This window comes from Macadamia integrifolia, unplaced genomic scaffold (genome assembly GCF_013358625.1).
Source record: "Macadamia integrifolia cultivar HAES 741 unplaced genomic scaffold, SCU_Mint_v3 scaffold155, whole genome shotgun sequence".
NCBI lineage: Eukaryota > Viridiplantae > Streptophyta > Magnoliopsida > Proteales > Proteaceae > Macadamia > Macadamia integrifolia.
The window spans coordinates 52,912-63,734 of NW_024868256.1; the positions used below are offsets into that span (position 1 = coordinate 52,912).

Sequence of the window (10,823 nt, forward strand, 5' to 3'; positions counted from 1 at the left end):
TGATGATGGGGTAGAGAAGGTCTCATCTGTAGGTCTGTTGAATTCGTCGTCCTTAATCTGTTTTGTTTTGTTTTGTTTTGTTTTGTTTTTTTGACATGTCAGATTTGAATGTTAGTCATGCATTAAACTGTCTTTATAGTACTCTATATTAAAAGAACTTTGGTAAAGATTTGTTGATTTTGAGAGGAGAAAAGAGGATATACAAGAAGATTGAGAGAGTTAGCTTTCAATATCGGACTATCATCTTCTCTAGCAACAACCATACATAGCATATGTAGATAAATCAGAAGTGGTTATTTGTAGTGGCATGAATGGGATTTTGGCTTGCAAGGGAAGCTTTTGCAATATGTGGGATTGAAGGAGTCCCAATGCCCCACCCCCTCCACATTGAAAATCTCCATTCCCCAATCCTCTCTCCTGTCTCCTCCATTCTCTATTATAATTCTAAATCGATAAGGTGCATAATTACTTCCACCGGGCAAAAGATATAGGCTCATATAAATGGAATTGCAATGTGAATGAACTCCATTTGGACTAGCACTCAAGCGGTTGTGAGCTCTTAGGTAATACATTTTTTAATAGTTGTTTGCGTCTAGATGGTTGAGTGATTAAGTTTATTTAATATTTTGTACTTCAACTCTATTTAATGTTCTTTTGATCTTTTGAAGATGGAATCGAAGCTCTAGCAAGAATAGAATCTATCAGGGAGTTCCAATGAGAAACATTTGAATTTTTTCCCTTCCTCGCATTATGTTTTCTTCCACTCCCACAAACATTGTGTTTCTTAAGAACGATAATTGACATTTTTACTGATCCTATGATCATTAGTGCTTGTTAGGTTTGGAAAAACTCAGTTCATACTCTATGTCTCCACAAACTTGCTCTTAACCAGTAGTGTTTTTAGCATTTGTTGGAAATCTTCGAATAAGCTTCCTAACTCCCTCTCTCCACAATTTTCTCCCTTATATTTCTTTCTCTCTGAGTATATGGTCACACGTGCATATGCACATGCATTTTTGCTATTGTATATATATATATATATATATATGATGAGATTTGATTTTTTTTATAAGATTACTCTGCACTATGTATACGTTTCCTACTATGTAGCAGGTCTGATGCTCGGCAAGGTCCTTTGCTTACATGTCAAGTTTCAACATCAAATAAAGTTGATTAAGTGGCAAAATAGAAGCCTTGAAAAGTCTAGATTATGGAAGGGTACATGCCAATACGATGACAAACAAGTGTAAGGATGCATAGATATAAACAAGAGGGTCTTCGATTGAATTTAAGTCTAAAATTCAACAAGTGGTCATTCAAAACATTCTTCTATATATCCAATCATTAGAATTGTCTTTTTTTTTTTTTGGTGGAAAGAGCATCTATTGATGATCATGGATTACACACTCACTCTCTGAGGAGTAATCACCAAATAAACAAGGATCCGAGTTGGGCCAAACTATCCTATCCGCAATAGATACGAGCCTCCTTGCAAGGGAGTTAGCAGAACAATTTCTCTCCCTTGAAACATAATGAAAATTACAAGCATCTAGGTAAGAAATCAAATCTCTAATATCCATAATAATCCACTGAATTGACAATGCTGAACTCCATGTTCGGTCTTGCAGACATAAAATCACCTCTCGGTTATCACTCTCCACCCCTTCAGCTAAGACCTCCAGTAGACCTTCTCAAATAGCCAAAGCTTCCCCAACCAATATATCAGCAAATTTAGTAGGCTTTGAGATTCCTGTACAACAATGTCCACGCCAATAACCTCTTGTAAGGGTGCAAGGGGCATCTGTATTCAATTTGAAGTAGCCAGCAGGTGGATGTTTCCATTTCCTTGTAACAGACTTGCTAGCACCATTTGAAACCTGGGGCGAGAAAACAACTCCTTTCTGTGGCCCAGCGTCAAAAGATAAGAACTCTAACATAAATTTTGGGCAGCCTCAACTCCATAGGTGTCCACCTTCTTTTGTCGAAGACCAAATCATTTCGTGCTCTCCATAGTTGCCAATAGATGAAGGTGCATAATAAACTGGTTTCCCTAGCCACTCTCTTACCATGAGAAGAGAAAGAAGACCATCCTTGAATCCATGTATGTAGCTAAGCATCATCTGGTACAATATAAGACAATTGGCATCCAAGCCAAACAACCTTTGCAAAGCTACTAGTGTGTAAAATATAGTCGTTTGTTTCAGTGGCAGTACCACACCTTAGACAAATAGTATCTACTGGAATCTGTATCTGGCTTAGAGCAGAAGAGGATGCAATACCGTCAGCACAGGAAAGCCATAGAAAATTCTTCATCTTCGGTAGAATACTACACTTTCAGATAGAATTCCATACAACTGAAGGCACCTCCCTCCATTTTTGAAGAGACAGTGGATGATTTATTCAATACTTTGTCCAGCCATCGGTTACAGAGCAAATGATATGCACTTTTGACAGAGAATGAACCGGTCTTTGCCCCCCCCCCCCCAAATACTTGGTAGTCCTCAAAGGTAAATAACCTAGTTGTATTTGGAGGATTGCATCCCTAGCCAATGGGTGGAAGTGTCGAGCAATAATAACCTTATTCCAACATCGATTGGAATGTTGGAATGGTCTTTAAGCTCAGAGACCTTTATAGGACAATCTGATACTGGAGGATCTTGCACCTTAAATTCAGGCAAAGATGGGACCCAATTATCAGTCCAAATATTCACTTGCTCACCATTGCCGATATGCCATAGAAAAGGAGCCTTAAGGACCTTCCTCCCTTCTAGTATGCTACTCCAGGCCCAAGATGGATTGGATCCAAGAGGAACATGAAGAAAGTCACACTTTGGGTAATAATGCTCTTCATGAAAGTAGCTCACATAGACTCTGGTTCACTCCATAAACGTAGGCCACCTTGGCAAGTAATGCTTTGTTGTGTAGAGCTGGGTCTCTAGACCCAAGACCACCCTTCTCGTTAGATTGACAGAGATGAACCCATGAAATCCAATGAATTTTTTTCTGCTCTGATTTGTTACCCTAGAAAAAACTCATGGCTGACATCCTCAAAATGCTTTATTGATCTGCATAATTTGGATGTTGACTCGTACGACCAGATAATTGTACAAACAATAGATCATTTCTCCCACTTAAGTTGTGGATTAAAACGAGAAAAAAATAAAATAAAATGAGAGATTAGAGGAAGAAGTTGCAGGGTTTAGCATATGCTACGTGTCAACTACATGACATCGGAGGAGAGTAGTTATTCTCCAGTGTCCAGGAGAGGATCCAAACTCTTAGTTGATAACATCTAACATCCCTATCATGGTCATGGCACGTTTTAAAGCCGTGAGGCGTTCATCCCCAAGTGGACAATATCATAGCTTGACTTGGGGTCGGAGCATTACAAAGAGAGTCAAGACTACAAGGTTATCTTCTTCAGGTGTACACACCATCTAAATCTCAGCTTGAGAGAGCAGCGAGGTTGCCTTGATGGTTTATGCTGGATTGGGAAGGGTAATATGAATAGCAGCTCGTTTTTAGCTTTTCCTTTTGCTCCAACACAAGAAGTTAACCAAGAAAGCATATATCCTCATTGGGGTCCTTCGAAAGCATATCTAAGGTTCCTTTGGTTAGATACAAAGTGAAAACGAAGAATAAAATTTTCAGTAAGAGAATGAAGTAAAATAAAGGTTGTCTTGTATTTGAACCTTAACCCAATTAAGACTGCCCAACATATCAATAAATGGACATATGACCTTAATCTCTGGTAATCAGTGGATCCAGTACATGGTTTGAGCCTTTGAGGTATCAATCTTGGATTGGTATCTACATTGGCCGTTCACAATGCCTACCTGATCCTATATCGATGGAATGGTACGGATCAAGGATAAAACTGTCAAAAAAAATCGATTTCTAAGAATAACCAAAGACAAAATTATCCGATCCTGGCTGATTTGTGTCGATATTAAATTGTATCAATTTCCAGGATCACCAATACGATACCTTGCACTTAAATCACGATCTAGTATGCCTGTGCCATAATGATGATAGTCTTTTAAACATAGATCGATGTTTCATTTATTAAGCTACTTTTATTTCAATATATTACTGGTCTTAAAAAAACCATCAATTCATGTGGATTCTATATTTTTAAAATATTAAAAAAGAAGAAGAAGAAGAAGAAGAAGAAGAAAGAAAGATTGCTATATTATCCTTGTACAGATTTTTTTATACAATTCTCACATAATAAATAGTGGAGTCCATACTGATGCCCTCTCTCATATTTGATGATGTGAGCCCCATATGAATGACACTATTTTTCAATCTCTCACTGGTGTAATGTACAAATTCCTTCTTACACTGCCCTCGTAGGAAATCCTCCCCCTACAATCTATTACAGCTAACAACCACCACTCCAGTTACCTTGTGTTTGAGTTTGTAACCAAAAGAAAAAAAAAAATCATTGTGTTCTATTTGGCATGTGACCATCTTTAGTAGTTAAAAGTGGAGGTGAAATTTTTTTCCCCCTCTAATTATTTGGTAAGTAGATAATGTGTAATATTGCACAAATTTTCCAATCGCCACCTTTAATGCTTATCTATTAAATGCAAACTTGAGGGTTTCAATATTGGTTTGCAATATATCTCTATCCTCTCTCCATCTGAAAAGACATCTCTATCCCTTAAGAGACGTTGTTGGGAGCATGACTTACGTGAGTGTTTCAATGTGTCTGTCTCTCTTCTCACCCATAGACAAAGACATCTTCACCTCTTATTTGGGAAAAAGAAAGACACGTGAGACTGTTAATGTAGGTCATGCTCGTATAGAGAGTCCTTATCTCTAACTTGTTTTAGGTCTGAGAAATTCTCAAAACATTATTACGATTCAAGGCAAGGTAAGTTCTGATTGAAAATCAATAGCGGTGAATCTTCACATACGTGAATGCACGAGAACATCCCTGATCCATGGTTATAGTATCTATTAAATGAGGAGAGAGAAAATAGATGCGATAACAACAGACCAGTCCAAAAACATAAAAGTGGTCGGAGATGAGGAAAGTGAATATTCACGTATGTGTACGTGAACGATCTTCATCTGTGGATATGGCATCTATTAAATGAAGAGAGAGAAAATATATGTCATATCCATGGACCAGGGTCGTTCACGTACATTCACATAAGTGAATATTCCCTACTCTCATCAGGGACATTCGTGAAGTCTACATTCACGTCTAATATTCCAATTCTTCATGCACGTAGTGATGTAACTGATTAGGTCATCTTTCTAGACATGCTATTTTCTCCATCACGAAAAAAACGTGCTATTTTAATATTCTTAATTGAAAACGTAATCCAGTTTGAACTTCAAATATAAATATGCAGCTATGATCTATTTCTCTTCATCACTTCATCTGCAACAAGTTCAAAGAATTTTGTTTCGATTAATGGAGATGTTAGCATTCTACTACTTCCTAGCTTTCTTTCTAGCCTTCTTTCTCCTCTCCAAACAACTCTTCCCAATGAGAAAAAACCTTCCACCAAGTGGCCCTCTCTCCTTGCCCATCATTGGCCATCTCTATCTATTCAAGAAGCCACTCCACCACACCTTAGCCCGCATCTCAGCCCAACACGGCCCCATCTTACTACTTAAATTTGGTTCACGCCGTGTTCTTCATGTCTCTTCCCCTTCAGCAGCTGAGGAATGTTTCACAACCAATGACATCGTCTTCGCCAACCGCCCTCACTTCCTCGCTGGGAAATATTTGGGTTTCGATTACACCGCCTTCGGCTTTGCTTCTTACGGCCAACATTGGCGAAATCTCAGGCGCATCACCACTCTTGAGATCTTCTCCTCTACTCGTCTCCAAATTTTCTCCAAAATACGTACCAATGAAGTACACTCTTTACTCCGGCGGCTCCTCGTAGTGGCCGGAAACTCTTCTAAGAGCATAGAAATGAAGTTCATGTTCTTTGAGCTAACCCTTAACAATATGATGATGATGATTGCTGGAAAACGGTACTATGGTGATAATGTTGAGGACTTGAATAAGGCAAGACAGTTCCAAGAGCTTGTAGAAGAAATATTTGGTGCTGGTGGGGCATCCAACATTGAAGATTTCTTGCCATTTTTGAAGTGGGTTGGCTTCAATGGTTTGGAGAAGAAGTTGGTGAGGTTGCAGATAAAGCGGGACCAATTCATGAAGGAATTGATTGAAGAGCACCGGATGGCAAGAACTCAATCCAAGGATGAGAAGTCATTGCTTGATGTTCTATTGTCGCTCCAAGAAGATGACCCAAACTACTACACCGATGAAATCATCACAGGCATTATACACGTAAGATACATCTCTCTCTTTATTATAACCAATCTTCTTCTTCTTCTTCTTCTTCTTCTTCTTATATATATATATATATATATATATATATATATTTATTGGCCTTTTTAGAAGACTAACAAGAAGATTATGTGAGGTAGGGGTGTCAATCGGTCGGGTCGGGCCGGTCTCGGTTTCATCGGGCTTAATCGGGCTTGAAGACTTTCAAAGGCTACACCGTGTCCGCCCATTTAACTAATCGGGCTTAGTTATTGAGGGCATGGTACACTTTATATTCGGTCGGTCGGGCTCGGGCTATAATCGGGCTACCTTAATCGGGCTTTAGTCGGGCCTTAACCGGGCTACGGACATGTTTAATGTTAAACGGGCTTTAACCGGTTTTTAAATGGGCCCTCTTTAAAATGTGCTCTTATATTCCGGCCTACTCATGCAAGCCCAAAAAAATGACAATAAATCAATAAATGGTACCAAATATAACCATTATTTAAAATGTGAACATGTCTTTACTTTTTAGTTTTTATTCTTTAATTTGGGGGGTAAAATAGGTATTCTACAATCATTAAAGGGTCGGGCCAAGTCGGTGCACAATAGGCCGGTCTCGATCGGGCGTTATTCGGTCGGTCTCGGTCGAGCGCCTGACGGTCCAAGTAGCAAATTTGAGACCGACCATCTATAAACGGGCCGGGCTCAAGCCCGACACGTTTAATAAACGGTCCGGGCCGATCTATAAACGGTCGGTCCCGATCGATTTAGTCGGGTCAGGGCACGAATTGACACCCCTAATGTGAGGGAAAAGAAACATGTGAATGTTTAATTGCACATGGAAAACCATCTTTCATCTTTATGGAAGTGTTTTATGCAGGAACAGGGAACACAAAAGGAAGCATCAATAGATGTATCATTTTTTATTTCATGGACAGCAGGCTAGCTGGTTATTGCCCCCACTGCCTCCTCCCCACTAAAATGAAAACTAAAATGTCTAAGCACAAGTAAGAGTGTCAATTGGGAACCAAAACCGATATTGAGTCAAATTAATCGAGCCGAATCAAATTGAATTAATTCGGTTCAAATTCGGTTTGAGTATGTGAGTATGCTCCTCGGTTAGATTCAGTTTTGGTTTCAGGTGTAAGAACCATCGGTTCGAACCGAAACCAAACTGAATTATCTCAAAATAAAAATATAAAAAAAGGAAAAAAATCCTAGTATAGTAGTATCGTTAAGACTCAAGTGAGATTTTTTCAATATTCAATTTTGAAAATTCAAGAGTGTTTTAGTTGGTAAGTGTTTTTTGCTATTTATCATCATATATTTATATGTTATGACAATTTTGGAGTTAGCAATGGCCATAAGGCTCATAACTTGAGCCCATTACGGCCTTTGGTCCATCACAGTCATGGTTCAAAAGTGGAACTGTTTTCGTAACTGAATTAAAACCGAAGTACAAAACTGCATTAAAATTACATATCAGAACCGAATTGGAACCGAAATCGAACTGAGCCAAATTAAATTGGCTTAAGTATCTAAATATGGAACCGATTCGATTCTCGATTCGATTATGGTCCACCTTACCATCATTTGTAATTGAACCGAATAACCGAAACCAAACAGATTGACACCCTTAAGCACAAGGCCACGTTTTCCCACATAAATCATTTTTGTTTCATTTTTAACAAAGTTTTCCCTCACTAGTGAGAAAGAATCCCCTCACCAGTGGTGATTTGACCCCTCATGATTAGATGTCTGTGTCATCATAGAGTGGTTATTCTCTGCAACGGATGTGGTCGCGTGGTGAGCATCGGATGATTGAGAGCATCTGGGCATGTGCCCCGAGATTACCTCGGCCATCCGATGCTTACCCGATGGCCACACCCACCGCAGAGGATGTTTTCACATCATCATGACTCCCACCCCAAAGTAACAGGTAAAAAAAAAACCCTACCTAATTTATAAGTGGCTCCACCCATGTATTGAGATATCTTTTTTTTTGAATGCTCCCATGTATTGGGATATGGGAGCTAGTGAAGCATGCCTAATATGATGATTTATGAAACCTCTCCTCACTGTGCAGGTTTTGCTAACAGCTGGGACTGATACGACAGCAGAGACTATGGAATGGGCGATGTCACTATTGTTGAACCATCCAGAAGTCCTCAAGAAGGCACAAGCTGAGATCGACACCATTGTTGGACAAGACCGACTGCTCAATGAATCAGATGTTGCCCATCTCCCATACCTTCGTTGCGTCATAAATGAGACACTTCGGCTATACCCTGCCGGCCCACTGCTAGTGCCCCATGAATCATCAGAAGAGTGCATTGTGGGAGGTTATACCATCCCACGTGGCACAATACTATTGGTGAACCAGTGGGCCATCCAAAAGGATCCCAAGTTATGGGAAGAACCCACAAAGTTCATACCAGAGAGAATGGAGAGCATTGGAGGAGTAAGGGATGGGTATAAGTTGATGCCATTTGGGTCGGGGAGGAGGAGTTGCCCTGGGGAGGGTCTGGCCTTGCGTGTGGTTGGGTTGGCATTGGGTTCATTGATTCAGTGCTTTGAGTGGGAAAGGGTTGATGAAGAGCTGATCGACATGACCGAAGGCACTGGAGTCACCTTGCCCAAAGCTAAGCCCTTGGTGGCTAACTGCAAGCCACGTCCAACCATGTTGAGTTTCCTTTCTCAACTTTGATTTCACTGTTTTGTGGTACCTTGCTTGTCCCCTTAGTGTCATCCATCTTATATTTACTGTTATAAACCAATAAACCATCCAAGTACTATATCAAACAAAAAAAAAATCATAGTTATCCAAGCTTTTTAACCAAGTATACAATAAAATGTCTTTGTGTTTTTTTACACAAAAGGCAAAACCTAAATAAATTAATTAATAAATTCCCTCATTTTATATGATAATTAATAGAGCTTTTTTTTTTTTTTTTTTTTTTTTTTTTTTTTTTTTTTTTATTCTTTTGTTCGGTTTTTTTGTTTTTTTTGTTTTGTTTTTTTTGTTGTGTTTTAGTAAGAAGACCTTTATTCATTGAAGCAAGCAAATCTTGTAGTTACTGAATTACAAGATTCCATCAACCACGGAATGGAAATAGATCAAATTGTCCTGCTCGGCACAAACACGACCCTTCTAGCTAAGGAGTCAACTACATAGTTGATCTCTCTAGGAATAAAATGGTAGAGGAATAGATGTACTCCCCCTCCCCCTCCCCCAAAAAAAATTGATGTAGGAACATAGCTCATTACTATCTAATTCCTCAAGTATGCAGTCAAAAGACCCAGAGATTGCTTCTATCACCCACATAGCACCGTCAAAGCTTCTCCCAAAAGGCTAGAAATGAAGTCTAATTGCAACACAAACACGTCCCTGATGGTCTCTTATGATGTAGCCAATACCTCCATGATGTCCTTCTAGGCTGCATCCTTATTAATTTTATGAAAGTGGATTGGTGGAGCAGTCCATATCCTACTAACCATTACAAAAGATTCCATAGAACCAAGGATTAAAGTATCGGTATCAGTCGCCGTATCGGTCAGTCAAAATTAAGATACGTATCGGAGGGTATCGTATCGTATCGGAGATACGCTAAGATACGCTAAAGATAAGTACATAAATGGATAGTGAACACATTTTTATACATTTTTGCATAAAAAAAAAAACAGTTAAAAAAAGCTATATATAACATGTAGAATGCATAAATACTTAAGTAGAGGGTATCGTATTGATAGACAAATATATTGAGTTGAAAATGTTCAAAATGATGAGGTTTGAGTTTCTTATAGTTTTTTCTTTCTTCATTGCCATTGCCACTGTGATGAGTGTCATGAAGAGTGTCGTGGTGGTTCAAATCCTTGGCTAGGACCTTCTTCTTCAATAGGAGCAACTACGATGATATTTTGCACTTGTCGAATATAGGCACAATATTTACCCCAGTCGAAATATTTATGGTAGTGGGTCTCCCATTCATTGTAAAAAAATTAAATTTTTTTTATAGAAGTTGTAGATTAAATGTTTTTAAAGAACATATAAAAAATCAATAAAGTGTGGATCAATATATTTGAGTAGATCTAAGAAATAAAAAAAAAATTGAAACCCTCACTTTTTTGGGGAAAAAATGTGGGTTTCATTTGATATCATGTATTTAGTAATTATAAGTTATGACATTATTTTTAAGAGTTGAATGAACTAAATTTTATAAAAAAAAATAAAAAAATTGGGGATTTTTCAATTTTTTTTTAAATTAATTTCGGAATAAAAAAAATATATTTTTTTGAGAAAAATCAAAATTTTCCATGGAAGCTGTAGAAAACTTGTTTTTACATAACATATAAAAAATCTAAACATTTTTAACCATTGAGCATGAGTAAATCTAAGAAATTTGAAAAAAATTGAAACCCTCATTTTCTCTTGAAAAAAATTTGTAAATCCTTATAAATCCAATGATTTCATGTAATAATGATGCACAAAATGTGATTCTAAGTATGATGAACCTTAGATTTA

At 38.1% G+C, this 10,823-nt stretch overlaps 1 protein-coding gene across 1 annotated transcript; it reads left to right on the top strand.

Moving 5' to 3' along the window:
- Positions 1 to 5,428: 5,428 nt before the first annotated feature.
- On the top strand, positions 5,429 to 9,008 carry LOC122064177 (cytochrome P450 81Q32-like). The gene is made up of 2 exons (XM_042627888.1): positions 5,429 to 6,319; positions 8,388 to 9,008. Exons 1-2 carry the CDS (start codon positions 5,429 to 5,431, stop codon positions 9,006 to 9,008), a joined length of 1,512 nt encoding a protein of 503 aa, XP_042483822.1.
- The last annotated feature ends 1,815 nt before the right edge of the window (positions 9,009 to 10,823 follow it).